Below are 16011 nucleotides of genomic sequence, written 5' to 3' on the forward strand. Positions count from 1 at the left end.
CTCTTGATCTTGTTGATGGTCACGTTTCTTCTACCTTAAAACTGTGCAGATCTGCCGTGGAGAACATCCATTATCTTTGAACCCATATTGTAAGCGTTCATGCTTCTTTGCAAGCCAGTCTTCCTCAGACATAACATGTTCCCGGTGCACCAACTTCAGGGAACAATATGACTGGAAGACCAAGAACGAAGTGCTCGGATTATAAAAGGGATGTAGTCTTTCGTCTTTCCTGTTCAATCTATACATCGAACAAGCAATGACGGAAATAAAAGAAATTTCAAAGTGGGATTAAAATTGAAGTTGAAAGGATATCAATAATACGGTATGCTGGTCACATTGATACCCTCAGTGAAACTGAAGAAGAATTATAGGATCTGTTGAATGGAGCGAAGAGTCTCATGATTACGGAATGGACTGAGAGTAAACTAGAGAAAGACAAAGGAATAAGCCGTAGCAGAAATAAGAATAGTAAGAAAGTTAAGGTCAAAATTCTTGATCACTAATTTAATAAAGTGAACGAGTTCTGCTACCTTGGAAGTAAAATTATCCACGGCGGACGAAGCAAGGAGGACATAAAAAGTAGACTAGCACAGGCAAGAGAAATCTGGTGGTATCAAATATATTCCTTAAACTGCGAAAGAAATTTTTGAAAATGTACATATGGATGATAGCACTGTCTAGTAGTGAATCGCCGGCCGTTGTGGCCAAGCGGTTCTAGGCACGTCAGTCCGGAACCGCGCTGTTGCTACGGTCGTAGGTTCGAATTCTGCCTCGGGCGTGGATGTGTGTGCTGTCCATAGGTTAGTTAAGTTTAATTAGTTCTATATCTAGGGGACTGATGGCCTCAGATGTTAAGTCCCATAGTGCTCAGAGCCATTTAAACCATTTTTTAGTAGTGGATCATGCACAATAGGAAAACCAGAACATAAGAGAGCCGACGAAGAATGGTGAAGATTGGGTAGACTGATAAAATAAAGAATCGGGAGGTTCTCCCAGAATCAGCAATGAAAGAAACATATGGAAACCAATTACAAGGAGAAATGATTGGACAAGTGTTACATCAGGGAATATCCTCCATGATACCAGGAGGAGCGGTAGAGGATATAACTGTAGAGGAAGACATGGATTGGAATATGTGCAGCAAACAACTGACGATGTAAGTTGCAAGAGCTGCTCTGAGATGAAACGTTTGTTACAGGAAATGATTTCGTGGCCGTCCGCATCAAACAAGTCGTAAGACTGACGAGTAAATATATATAAGTGCAAGCTAATACCGCAGCCAAGCTACCTCACTTTGACATGCTTCCTCCACTGATAAGGCGTCGGGTTGCAGGTAGAACTTCAGGGTGAAACCAAAGTATTTATGGTCAAAGATAAGCGTAAGTATTTATACGAATCCACACGTCTCTGCTGTATTAATTTTCTTATAATGTTATTAGTCTCTTTTCCAAACATTTACTTGTCTGGTGATGAAAATTTAGCTGTGAAACGGATGGAGATGTCTTTAATAAATTCCAAGGAAATGGTCTGTGAAAATAGTCAATGAAAGTAGTTTTTCAAAATATTTACATTATACATATCACACATGAACTCAAAGAGTTTAATGGAGACATGCTTGCATATGTGCATATAGGGGACGACTGACGTTGGGTGTACTGAATTTAAACAAACTTCTGCAAAAAAGGAATCAAGAGCTCAGATGGTATTCGGACTGCATTCAAAATAATAAGGAGGAAGAATTTCTTGTATAGAAGAGCTATACACGGAAACTAACTTGATGACAGTATTACGTGCACAGATGAGGAAGTAGCTGAACATGAGCCGACCCCGGGGAAGATCTATTTGGGTTTCAAATAAATGGTAGAAAAACTGACTGGTTTTGGAAAATAAAAAGAAGAGTCGAATTTACGGTTTTGGCACTTCTAGCTTTCAAGAAAGTGTGACGGGAACACATTACATGAAATTATAGAGATAGCAGGGATACAACACAGGGAGCGAAAAGTTATCTACAGCTTGTACAAAAAGGAGTCAAATGGGAAAGAGTATTTGAGAGGGGAGTTATTGTGTATCCATATGTACAATAAGGAAGCAGTAAACTAAAAACAGTAGAATTTTTGAAAGGGAACTGAGGGAGAGCGACGGAAAAAAAGTGAGTCTCCCCGATCACAGTCTAAGTCTGTCAGAGTCGGTAAAGACTTGGAAGGTAAGCTGAGCGGAATTAATAGGGTGTTGAGAAGAGTTTGTAACATGAATACCAGCAGAAGTAAAACGGGAGGAACAGGGTGTAGTCGAATTACCTGAAGCGATTATGAGGGAGGTAAATTAGGAAATTACACTAAAAATAGTAGGTTAGCTTTGCTGTTGTCAACTGAAGTACATTACGAATGCCGATGCAGAGACGGTCAAAATGTAGACTGGCAAGAGACAAAAAATCAATTTCAGAATGTGAGATATTTGTTAACAACGAATAAATATTTAAGATTTAGGGAATGTTTCTTGAAGGTATTTGTCTTGTTTGAAGCACTGTACAGAAGTTAAACGTCGACTATAAATGCGTTAGACAGGAATAGCTTTGGAAACACAGTTCTAGACAATGATGCTGAAGATTAGATGGGTACATCGAACAGTTACTGACCAGACAGTCAATCGATTGAAGGTGTAAGGAAATTGTGTGGCACAACTTGGCTAAAAAATGCGATTCATCGGATGTTCACATGTTTGAAGTATCGAAGTATCTTCAGTCTGGCAATGGAGGGAAATGCAGGGAGTAAACGATATGACGGAAAACAAAGGCTGGACAACAGGAGGAAGGTACAAATGGATACACTTGTATGTGCTGTCGTTGTACGAAGATGAAGACGGTTGTACATGATAGACTGGCGCGGACACTAGTCAAACCTGTCTTCGAACTGAGAACCACAGTAACAAAATAGTGAAAGAAACATGAAAACAGGTCGAGCGGGAAGTTGATAATAGTCGTGAACGTAACGTACTGCACCGTTTCACTGATTATTAACTATTTCGACATTTCCGGATCATCACTGCAAAATACCGCTTGTAGCTTTTACTTTGGCCGTATTGATACGATATGTCAGATTACTCTGTTACTGTTTAAAGCGAAACCGTCATGCTCCCAATAAAACATAATTTGTTATTTTGTTCTTATTCCACGACATGTTGTGAAATATCTTCAAGCATTCGCTGCCAGCCACCAGTAATTTGCTTTATGTACGTTTCCAAAAGGGGCGGCACTCAGATAATCTGTTTTTAAATCAAAAATAACATTTTTACCTGGTAACCGTTGTCGCCTGGTCGTCATGAGTATTAAGGGCTATGTTTTTCTTGGTAATGTTATGTCGCTTCCCACAGCAGACCCATGTATAATTTTCCTAATGTTTTTCTTATTAAAAGCACACATGCGTTGCTACTTCAGTATAAAAGAAGAAATACGTCACCTACTCATCGACCCACGTCAAAACAGCAATGATGCGCCATTCTTCAAGCAAGCGGCAGCTTAACGCATGCGCAGTTGGCATGATTGCTGACAATTGCTCTAATCGTCCAGCCTGCAGATCACTGCAGCGGAGCGGACCAGTCTCAGTCACGAGGAACCCAGCGATAGGTCGCTGAGAATGAGCTCCGTCTAATACTGAGAAATTCAGCGAGCAGGAGCATCACACGTCGTAAGAAGTATATAATTCACACATTTGTCAATATGTTCAATATGAGGTGTTCGTCAAAGTTTCTTCCCAATTACTTCTTTCTTCACTGTCGAAACTACTGGCATCTGTAACTATTTTTGTAGCTCAAAGTTATCAACGAAGTAATAAGTAACAAAATCTTTTTCGATCTTTACAGGTTGCAGTCTGAAATGATGACAGTTATCCGTAATAAGATGGTACGGCGGGCAGCAGCAACAACTCGGCACATCCCGGTGATCCTGGTGATTATGATTTCCCTACAGAATGCCGCTGCACAGGGTGAGCTAACGATTAAACTTTTCACAGAACTAGAGGATATTAGTATACTGTCACATACCATAGATCCTTCATCCTAACAGCAGCGATTTTTGACCTAGGGCTAGGTGCTCAGTGTTCCAGACAAAACTGTCTCTTCGTATACTTAATACCAGTTTTTGCTGAAAATCTGACTGTATGAAGATGACTGAATTTCAAATGCTTCAGCTACAGCCGTTAAGAGCTTTCAAGGAAAAGCTCTTCTACACGAGATAATTTATTACATATTTTTATTGGTTATGTTCATTATATCGAGAGACCACCTGTATTCCATTGAATTTTCAGAACAATAACAGTGGATTCATTTCATTCCAATTGAGAGTTGTCTCTGTGCGAAGTATGTTTACTGTAGTGCCATTTAAAATTCTGAATCATAGCTGGTGTTTAATTTACTGCATTACCGTGAATTCCAAATGTGATGTGACAGTCCTTAGTTACGGCCTTCCATCGTTATTTAATCTATCGGATACCTATAATAATATGTGCTTCAGGCCATCAGCCAAAGCGTGTATAGAAGCCTGATCGATAGAGGCGCATAAGCAGAGGATATAGTATGCAGAATCTAGCATCTGACGGCAACAAACTGAAATCTCTTATATAAATATAATTGATTGATTTGCAAGAAGTACACCTTCAAAACGGATGTTGAGGAAAGTCGAAATTTTTAAAAAGTAGAAGGCACATGTTCAGATCTTCCATTAAAAGCACTAACAGGAACCCCGAAAAAGAAATTACATTTCTTAGTTTTGCCATATAAATTGCCTACTATCTAGTTGGGAAAAATGCGTTGATTCACCGTTACAACTACGCTTGAATCGTTTTGTTGTCTGTCTTTCAAGGGACGATGGAAAACTAAGCGACTACACATGTGCATCTTTGGATGAGTGGTTCAATACTGTCTTCCCCAAACGCTGTTAATATTTGCCGGTAGTCAATTTGTTTGAAAGGAAATCGTTGACGATGTTAACCCCATAGAAGCTTGACCTCTTGTGCAACTTTTTCTGAAGCTACCTCATCAGACAAATGATAGAACTTAAGACATTCCGTGCCTGCAGCTAAGTTAATAATGCTCCCTTTGTGTTGGGTCTTATCACTGAAACAGAGTACAATATCAAAAGTAGAAGTTAATAATACATTAGAATGTTCAAATGATAAACTGACACTGTTCCATGAACCTACATATCTATACTGTGTTTAATGAGCTCCACAAACCTGTCGATATCGTTTCGCAAAATCGTCCAGCAAACAAATATATGGTTACCTACTGTCCCAACAGGTATAGTCTTCGAGCTGCAGAGATACTAGTAATTAGAACCCAATCGTTCTTCATAGGAACTATGATGAAGGAAGTAGTTTCGGTACTACTCTGAGGTACCGTGGCAGGTCTAATACGGTTCACGACAGCGTTTTTCGCCTTGAGTCAAAAGAAATTTTTCGCTGAAATCACACAATCATATTTTAATATTTTCCTTGATCTAAAGTGGGGAAAGTTGCAGTTAAGACATGTGAAGCATAAATCTTCAGTTATCTGCAGGCTACCTCGTGCCATCATGCAGACAAAAGACTGATTGCTAGTATGTGTTACGTAGTATAAGGATTTGCTAACGAAGGAAGAAAGTGAATTTCTTACCGTAGAAGGGGTGTTTACCTGATATGGTTTTCCTATTAGAAATTATGTGAAGTCCACTCTTATAATCATAATAAAGTCATCGTTAAATGTGTATGGAGAATTACGCCCTTCCCGTCTCCTGCGTCCAGGATGTATACATTTCGACACGTAGTGTAACTAGCATTGGAGTTTCACCTCTCTCGTTGTCAGCAATAATCTAACTCCTAAAGTTCACCCGATTTTATGAGCTTATTCATTTAATATTATTTTCTTGACAGCACAGATAGACAATTTTATTGGAGTATTATTAACGAACTGCTGCTACAGTATGGGGTATGAGCATCCACAACATTCGGCTCAGTCACTTGTCCACTGAGCCACTAAGTAACTTGTGTAGTTAAAACCGACTCTCACCTCGATCGTAAAATGTCAGTATTAATCAGGTGCTGGAATGACTGTTTCTTTTATTAATGCGCTCAACATCAAGTTATTAGTGCCCTCGCAAGTTCTTCATACATCTGGTTAATATATACTGCCGGGAAAAAATTTGTACAACTGGAGAGAGGACATTGATTTTGATCTGATGACGGCATATGCCACCAAAGGATAGTAGTTGTACCGGTAATGGTTTCAACATCGTCCACCAATAGCATACTTGTTTAGCTACCAGAGCGCCATCCATCCCTGTACGTCCCGATAACTGAGTGGTGCCGGCACGGTAGCTCAACGTGTTCGGTTAGAGGGCTGCGTGCTCTTTGTAATAAAAAAACTGAGTCAAGGAATCAACGATCAGCTTGAACGGATGTCTTGTGACGTCCGCCCAGACCAAACGCAACGAACTACACTCCTGGAAATGGAAAAAAGAACACATTGACACCGGTGTGTCAGACCCACCATACTTGCTCCGGACACTGCGAGAGGGCTGTACAAGCAATGATCACACGCACGGCACAGCGGACACACCAGGAACCGCGGTGTTGGCCGTCGAATGGCGCTAGCTGCGCAGCATTTGTGCACCGCCGCCGTCAGTGTCAGCCAGTTTGCCGTGGCATACGGAGCTCCATCGCAGTCTTTAACACTGGTAGCATGCCGCGACAGCGTGGACGTGAACCGTATGTGCAGTTGACGGACTTTGAGCGAGGGCGTATAGTGGGCATGCGGGAGGCCGGGTGGACGTACCGCCGAATTGCTCAACACGTGGGGCGTGAGGTCTCCACAGTACATCGATGTTGTCGCCAGTGGTCGGCGGAAGGTGCACGTGCCCGTCGACCTGGGACCGGACCGCAGCGACGCACGGATGCACGCCAAGACCGTAGGATCCTACGCAGTGCCGTAGGGGACCGCATCGCCACTTCCCAGCAAATTAGGGACACTGTTGCTCCTGGGGTATCGGCGAGGACCATTCGCAACCGTCTCCATGAAGCTGGGCTACGGTCCCGCACACCGTTAGGCCGTCTTCCGCTCACGCCCCAACATCGTGCAGCCCGCCTCCAGTGGTGTTGCGACAGGCGTGAATGGAGGGACGAATGGAGACGTGTCGTCTTCAGCGATGAGAGTCGCTTCTGCCTTGGTGCCAATGATGGTCGTATGCGTGTTTGGCGCCTTGCAGGTGAGCGCCACAATCAGGACTGCATACGACCGAGGCACACAGGGCCAACACCCGGCATCATGGTGTGGGGAGCATTCTCCTACACTGGCCGTACACCACTGGTGATCGTCGAGGGGACACTGAATAGTGCACGGTACATCCAAACCGTCATCGAACCCATCGTTCTACCATTCCTAGACCGGCAAGGGAACTTGCTGTTCCAACATGACAATGCACGTCCGCATGTATCCCGTGCCACCCAACGTGCTCTAGAAGGTGTAAGTCAACTACCCTGGCCAGCATGATCTCCGGATCTGTCCCCCATTGGGCATGTTTGGGACTGGATGAAGCGTCGTCTCACGCGGTCTGCACGTCCAGCACGAACGCTGGTCCAACTGAGGCGCCAGGTGGAAATGGCATGGCAAGCCGTTCCACAGGACTACATCCAGCATCTCTACGATCGTCTCCATGGGAGAATAGCAGCCTGCATTGCTGCGAAAGGTAGATATACACTGTACTAGTGCCGACATTGTGCATGCTCTGTTGCCTGTGTCTATGTGCCTGTGGTTCTGTCAGTGTGATCATGTGATGTATCTGACCCCAGGAATGTGTCAATAAAGTTTCCCCTTCCTGGGACAATGAATTCACGGTGTTCTTATTTCAATTTCCAGGAGTGTATATCGAAAAAAAAAACCAACAGTGGTCAGCGTGAGGGATTGATATCCTAGGGCCCCGGGTTCGATTCCCGGCTGGGTCGGCTGTTTTCTCCGCTCATACTCTAAGTGTTGTTTTGTCTTCATCTGGCGCGCAGGTCGCTCATGTGGCGTCGAATATAATAAGACTTGCACCAAGGCGGCCGGACCTGCCCCGCAAGGGGCCTCTAGGCCAACGACACCAAACGCACATTTCCATTTTCCATCTATCCCTTAATAGAGAATGATCACACTACGGTGCAAACGCGTGAAGCAAGGAGGCAGCCATGCCAGGGAGACACTTCAGTGCTTCCTACAGTCATATGCGCGAGTTTGTAAGAGCTCAAATTGAACCCTTCCGAGTGGGGGGCCAGTCCTTTAGGGGACCTGCCACTCAAGCTGAACGTGCTGCATCAGCTGTGCAACGATGCTGGTATCACTGGTTACGTGAGCATTGTAACACCGTAGAGGAGGTTCTAGACGTCCACACAGCACAGACGCCCAAGAGCAAAAAAAATGGCTCTAAGCACTATGGGACTTAACATCTTAGGTCATCAGTCCCCTAGAACTTAGAACTACTTAAACCTAACTAACCTAAGGACATCACACACATCCATGCCCGAGGCAGGATTCGAACCTGCGACCGTAGCAGCCCCGCGGTTCCGGACTGCAGCGCTAGAGCCGCACGGCCACCGCGGCCGGCGCCCAAGAGCATCGTCTTATTGTAGGGCCAGCAGTAGCACATCGTACAGCTACCGCAGCACAGATAAGCGAGCTTGTCAAGCCAGACGTGTCAACACGAACAGTTGCGAATCGGTTGTTACCAGTGGGACTGCGGGCACTCACACCTCTAGTCAGCTTCTACTCACGCCACAGGATCGACGTACACAGCTGAACTCGTGCCGTGAGAGGATACATTGGGATATGGAATACCGCGATGCACTCTTCAGCAATGAAAGCAGATTCTGTCTCCATGTCAGTGATGGTCGTTTGCGAGTACGACGTACACACGGTGGGCGCTGTCTCGTAGACTGCATTCGTCCAAGACACACTGGCTGCACCCCACGCCTCAATGATCTTGGGTGCGATAAGCTGCAACAACGCTATAACAATGTTTCACCATTGGTATTTCTAGTTGGGACGCTAACCGGCGCTCGGTACATGTATCGGTATTGTTAGACCCGTGCTTTTGCCGTCCTTGCGGCAGTAGGGTGAGTTATTGTTCCAAAAGGGTATTGGGCACCCACACACTGCCCATGAAACTCAACTTGCTCTACAAGACGTGCATCAGCTTCCCTGGCAAGAACCATCTCCGGTTTTGTCACCAATCGAACACCTTTGGCGTATGATGGGATGAGAAGTGATTCGTACGACTTTACTAACAACTCTTACAGAACAACATGAACAATTCGAGCAGGCGTGGATTAACGTACACCGGGGCAGTATTCGCCATCTGTATGATTGACTGGATGCCGGAGTCAGCAACAGCATGGCCGTCCATGGAGGCTACACCACACTTGCTAATATGGAAATTTCAGTACAGGTCGATATCTGGCACCTCAGAACCACTAGTGTAATTGAACTGTACAAGTAACCATTTCATACACTCAAGATTCATTATTGCAGCCATAAATCTTGACATGATTGGAAATCTTTAAGATGTGTACAAATTTCATTTCCGTTAGTGTATATGAAATTCAGAGACATTGAAGCTGAATAAGATCACATGTACTGTCAGACTAGAAAAGACACGAATCAGCAAATTCGGAAATCTTCTTTTAGCTGGTCTTTTACTAATTGGATGTACCAAACATCATATGTATACGCTGATGTTTTCTGCCTAACAGTCTAGGAAGAAATATGACACAACACAAAATGTTAAAACACGTGCTACATTCATCTCAAGGCAACGTAAAATGAAAGGAAGATCTTCTAACACACTGTATTCGCCTCCTTCATCATTATATAAAATACAGACAGTTATACTGAGGTGACTTGTAATCGAAACGTTGCTAACACAAAAACCTGCAAGGATCCATAACAGAGGAAGAAGACGTGCGTCAGTGTACTCTATTCCCAAAACTCATGTAACGGGCTGGAACGGCGTTCGCCGTGACCTTACGCCCTCCTTGATGATCGCAGTTTGTTATCCATCACGCCCTGCAAGGCATCGCTCCGTAATCGCATTTCGGATAGCAGCTTGGATCCCAGTCGTTAGGGTACGTCACCACTTATCAGGGGTACTGAACACCTGTCCGGGGATACAGCAGAAAATCAGAGCTTTCCCTTATCTCTGTGGCTAAACGGGGGCGTCCTTGACATTCTGGACGGTTTTTTCTGCTGGGTTCATACGTTGAATGCACTGCAGGACGCTGAGTAAATTGTCACACGTCAGGAACTCAGCCATTATTTACGTCTCATCTCCATAGCACTCAGAATCGCACAGATTTCAGCATGAAATACATTAACCTGACTGGAGAGACGGGTCCTGAAAATAACGTCAGGCAACATGGTGGCAAAGCCAACAGTGGTCCCTGGTTTGGATTCATCTGTAAATACTACGTTAAAATATAGGTGATCAATTAATTTTTGAATATGTTTATTATAAAATGTTGAGTGAACAGTTTATAGCATACTGTCAAGTATAAAATTATCCTAGTTTTAGGATACACTTTATAAACACAAGGTGCACCCATATACCTAAAATTCTCTTTTGTTTGTATATCGGTTTTGTCGCTCATGAGCGATTGTGTAAAGTCGGTCAAAGACGTTAACTGGTTATGTTGGTGGCCGAGCGGTTCTAGGCCCTACAGTCTCGAGCCGCGCGACCGCTACGGTCGCGGGTTCGAATCGTGCCTCGGGCATGGATGTGTGTGATTTCCTTAGGTTAGTTAGGTTTAAGTAGGTCTAAGTTCTAGGGGACTGATGACCTCAGAAGTTAAGTCCCATAGTGCTCAGAGCCATTTGGTTTTGTTGCCTGAATGTCTGTTTGACCACAAGGAGCGTTCTTGGATCAGCCAATAGCTGTTCAGCTACCAATGCGCATACTTCTTGATGTCAAATACTTCAAGCTCTGTTATTTTTAATCTCCAAACATGTGGCTTCCAAGAGAATTTCTTGTACGTTAAGAGACCCAGACACCTCATTGAGTCCTTAAAATGTACAACAACACATTTTCAGAAGACAGATGAATTAATACGAGAGTATTCGTTATTAAAAACAATGAGGTCAAATTTTCCAAGGGCGAAATTAAAATCTGTTCCTGCTTATCTTCCCTTATCTTCGTAAGTGTCAGTTGTAATTGGGGAGAGTATGACGTGGGACTAGATGGAAATGTAGAAGTTGTTCACAAATAAGAAGGAATTCACAGGTCACCTCATCTCGGGAATATAATATTGATAGCAGTTGCAAATAAAGCAGTATCCTGTAAGATACCGCTAACTTCAATAAATTTATATGGGAGAGTATTTGAAGCCTGTATTGAAAGAATGTTCAGCAAGAAAGAACCGCAGAAAAATGCGGAAATGATCACTGAATCCATTTATGTGTAACTATCAGATGATACTTTTTCTCCACATAGTATCGTATTTAGGGTCAGTATGGAAAAATATTAATATCACTTGCAGATGCATAGTGTAAGAACATCTCAAGTATGACCACCTCCAGTACGGTTACGTTATCAAAAGTGAAATTATAGGCTCTGAACCAACACAATTGACGCATGGTGATACACTCCTGGAAATGGAAAAAAGAACACATTGACATCGGTGTGTCAGACCCCCATACTTGCTCCGGACACTGCGAGAGGGCTGTACAAGCAATGATCACACGCACGGCACAGCGGACACACCAGGAACCGCGGTGTTGGCCGTCGAATGGCGCTAGCTGCGCAGCATTTGTGCACCGCCGCCGTCAGTGTCAGCCAGTTTGCCGTGGCATACGGGGCTCCATCGCAGTCTTTAACACTGGTAGCATGCCGCGACAGCGTGGACGTGAACCGTATGTGCACTTGACGGACTTTGAGCGAGGGCGTATAGTGGGCATGCGGGAGGCCGGGTGGACGTACCGCCGAATTGCTCAACACGTGGGGCGTGAGGTCTCCACAGTACATCGATGTTGTCGCCAGTGGTCGGCGGAAGGTGCACGTGCCCGTCGACCTGGGACCGGACCGCAGCGACGCACGGATGCACGCCAAGACCGTAGGATCCTACGCAGTGCCGTAGGGGACCGCACCGCCACTTCCCAGCAAATTAGGGACACTGTTGCTCCTGGGGTATCGGCGAGGACCATTCGCAACCGTCTCCATGAAGCTGGGCTACGGTCCCGCACACCGTTAGGCCGTCTTCCGCTCACGTCCCAACATCGTGCAGCCCGCCTCCGGTGGTGTCGCGACAGGCGTGAATGGAGGGACGAATGGAGACGTGTCGTCTTCAGCGATGAGAGTCGCTTCTGCCTTGGTGCCAATGATGGTCGTATGCGTGTTTGGCGCCTTGCAGGTGAGCGCCACAATCAGGACTGCATACGACTGAGGCACACAGGGCCAACACCCGTCATCATGGTGTGGGGAGCGATCTCCTACACTGGCCGTACACCACTGGTGATCGTCGAGGGGACACTGAATAGTGCACGGTACATCCAAACCGTCATCGAACCCATCGTTCTACCATTCCTAGACCGGCAAGGGAACTTGCTGTTCCAACAGGACAATGCACGTCCGCATGTATCCCGTGCCACCCAACGTGCTCTAGAAGGTGTAAGTCAACTACCCTGGCCAGCAAGATCTCCGGATCTGTCCCCCATTGAGCATGTTTAGGACTGGATGAAGCGTCGTCTCACGCGGTCTGCACGTCCAGCACGAACGCTGGTCCAACTGAGGCGCCAGGTGGAAATGGCATGGCAAGCCGTTCCACAGGACTACATCCAGCATCTCTACGATCGTCTCCATGGGAGAATAGCAGCCTGCATTGCTGCGAAAGGTGGATATACACTGTACTAGTGCCGACATTGTGCATGCTCTGTTGCCTGTGTCTATGTGCCTGTGGTTCTGTCAGTGTGATCATGTGATGTATCTGACCCCAGGAATGTGTCAATAAAGTTTCCCCTTCCTGGGACAATGAATTCACGGTGTTCTTATTTCAATTTCCAGGAGTGTATTTCTAAACCACTCTAGCGTCTTTCCTACGCAGCTGCAAAGAGCAGCATTTATCGTAGCGAGCCGTAACTATAGCCCAGAAGCGGTGTATGAACAGTAGCTAACTCTATGTTCAATTCCCACGTTCAGGATGATGGATTAAAGTTCTTGTCGTTACTCGAACTGACATTAGTTCTGCCTAGCTCTCTGTCTTCTCGACTGGCCTAGTCTCGCTATCCGAACAGCTTCTAGAGTATTTGCATTTGCTCTACGCTGCAATCTTCGCAGCGCTGTGCGTACTTCCGTTGTTAAGCAACGACTCTTACCGTTCTAGCAAGGGACAGGCTATATCCTATGATGGGCTGAAGACATTGGTGTAGACGTACAAGCGGCAGAGCCTCTCTAGGAGGCCATCGTAGCAACCGACAAACAGGTTATATATGTTTAAGTTTTCCTTGCTGAGCACCTGTTTGGAAGGTTTACTTCATGACTCTGTTCTGTCTACGAGGCTGACAGAAAGTGGGGTGTGGTCATTCGAGTAGTGCTCGTCTACCCTTACCCATAGAGCAGAGTCTGTGAGAGTAGAAGGTCGGTCTGTTGCGATCAGTGCCTGTTGCGGTACTAAAATATTTCTCTATCGAGTTGTGGCTCGTCAAGTTTCCCAAACTGATTAATTTCAATCACTCAAACGTCGGTCGGATTAAGATATAGCTACATAACGTATTATGAGCGCTGAAAGCTTCTGAAGAATGAAGGGTGAGGGAAATCGGTTTAGATGATTGAAGTCCCCTACTGTCAAGTGGTTGCTGTTTCGTGAAATAAATGAACACATTGTAACTTGAATATCCTGTCGAGTGGACACTACTTTCTGAAAACTGAATAATTATTGGAATAGGTATCCCACGCTGTCGGAGATATGAAACAATCTTTTCCAAAAGTCACTGCGTAGACCAAAAACGTACCGTTTCAGAGTCTCTCTCTTTCAGTGCAATATCACACATTAATACCAGCCCACTGGCGTTTTACAGTTGGTAACGGAAAGGCAAGCTTCGGTTAGACGCCGATAGCGCTCGCAAGATATATGGCAGAACCAATGATGAGCACTCACTGTGCCACATCTCCAGCAGCTGTGGACTATGTGTGGCCGAGCGGTTCTAGGCGCTTCAGTCCGGAACCGTGCTGCTGTTACGGTCGCAGGTTCGGAACCTGCCTCGGACATGGATATGTGTGATGTCCTTAGGTTGGTTAGGTTTAAGTAGTTCTAAGTTTTAGGGGACTGATGACCTCAGATGTTAAGTCTCATAGTGCTTAGAGCCATTTGAACCATTTTGTAGACTATGAGCGCTCTCTGCTGCGGCAATATAGGACGGCCGGCGACAGCGCTTGGAGCCACTTTACTGTGGGACGCTATATCCTAGATGCTACCGAATAAGCTGGACTCTGTTTCTTCTGCGTTATTTGTAACATGTCTTCGTGTAAGTGGACAAATATAGGTTACGTAAATCTTCTGTCTACAGCGTTAACATGTTCAGTTACCATTCTGCTCCTGTCCATGTTTTCTACGACGATAGTTGCCCACCTTTCCTTTTCATTTTGTACTATGTTGTACTCAACATGCAGTACGGTCTAACTTTTTGTATATAGAGTAGAGATACCGCGTAAATGAGGTCGTAGCTCCTTTCAACAATCAGGAAAGCGTTTGACATCATTGTGGCCATTTAGTCTAACAGTTCCTTACATTTTTAGGATCACATTTAGGAAGGCTGCCGTGATGCATGCTGTGGTTCGGCTGGGTATTTACATGCTATCGTTGGCACACTCCATCCACTAAGAGAGTATTCTTAAAAGGTAATTAGCTTCTTTCGCGTTACATGAGTACCAGTGCCACAAGAGTTCACCCAGTCCCTGATTACAGGCCAAGCCTTGTACAAACTGAGATGCTGCTGGCTTCCCTTCAATGACATTTACACAGGCATTCACACCATGAGGCACGATGCATACCATGAGATTCAGGTATTTTTTTGTGGGGTGGGGGTTTGTGCCATCAACGAGATACGGGCTGAAGCATGTCTAGAGTTAACAGTTGCAGAGGTCTGTCGGCTCTCACCAGATCCAGCTCGGGGATCGTAGTTTCACCAAAGCGGTAACCAGTCAACAAAGACGGGACTTCCTGAGGTGGTCTCCATCTGGCACGACGTAGGAGGAACGTGTGGCTTGTCGAATGCAATGGACGCGGCCATCATTAGGCCATCATGATGAAATACATGCTAGTGAAATGAAGATGAATGTACAGGTACATCCTTCAGTCGGGACCAGAATGCTTTTGATCATCTGTTGCTTAGTGTTTTACCTTTTTAAAGATTTTTTTTAAGGGATTGTCCATTACTGGATACGGCATTATCTAAATGGGCATCTATGAACATGCCTGTCCTGTATTTCAAAATTTATTGGTCCATTTTGATTCAACATGGTTTATTTATTACGATATTTGGCATCCATATGATTTAGTATCTAGTAGTTCAGTATTTTTTTTTAATGTGAATTTTCTCGTCCTTCGTCAACACAGCTGTCACACGGATGATGTGACATAGTCCTGTAAGCATATTCGTAGCGTATCATATGTCCATATCTATACGTCACAAATCCCCTTATGGTGCGTGGCGGAGAGTACTTCTGGTAGCACTACGCTCTGCTTCCTTCCGTGTTGGAATCACAATTGGTGAGAAACAAGATCGACTGCATGAGCTACAGTTCTTTTGTCTTTCCTGTCAAGGTCAGTTGGTGGGGTGAAAGTAGTATGTTGTCACGTATGGTCTCAGATTTTCAATAATAAATCGCTACATGATACACAACGCAACACCAACAGCCAACTGAATGCTGTCTGAAAGCAGGCGTGAATTTCTCAGCAAACTCGAGTTTAATTCATGAAACGACGGCAGAAAATTGCATCGAATCCTTTTCGAAAGTGAAACATG

At 44.9% G+C, this 16011-nt stretch overlaps 1 protein-coding gene across 3 annotated transcripts in view; it reads left to right on the top strand.

Moving 5' to 3' along the window:
* Positions 1 to 3566: 3566 nt before the first annotated feature.
* LOC124795247 (nephrin-like) overlaps positions 3567 to 16011 on the top strand; it is a 120870-nt gene continuing 108425 nt past the window's right edge. For 2 of the 3 annotated variants that reach the window (XM_047259182.1, XM_047259184.1), the window contains exons 1-2: positions 3567 to 3683; positions 3859 to 3980. In XM_047259182.1, the coding sequence (XP_047115138.1) occupies positions 3872 to 3980 (109 nt within the window). In that variant the 5' untranslated portion in view covers positions 3567 to 3683; positions 3859 to 3871. Of the gene's footprint in view, positions 3691 to 3858; positions 3981 to 16011 lie in introns of all 3 variants that reach the window. The other variant, XM_047259183.1, reaches the window with a different exon arrangement.

Source organism: Schistocerca piceifrons, chromosome 4 (genome assembly GCF_021461385.2).
Source record: "Schistocerca piceifrons isolate TAMUIC-IGC-003096 chromosome 4, iqSchPice1.1, whole genome shotgun sequence".
Lineage (NCBI taxonomy): Eukaryota > Metazoa > Arthropoda > Insecta > Orthoptera > Acrididae > Schistocerca > Schistocerca piceifrons.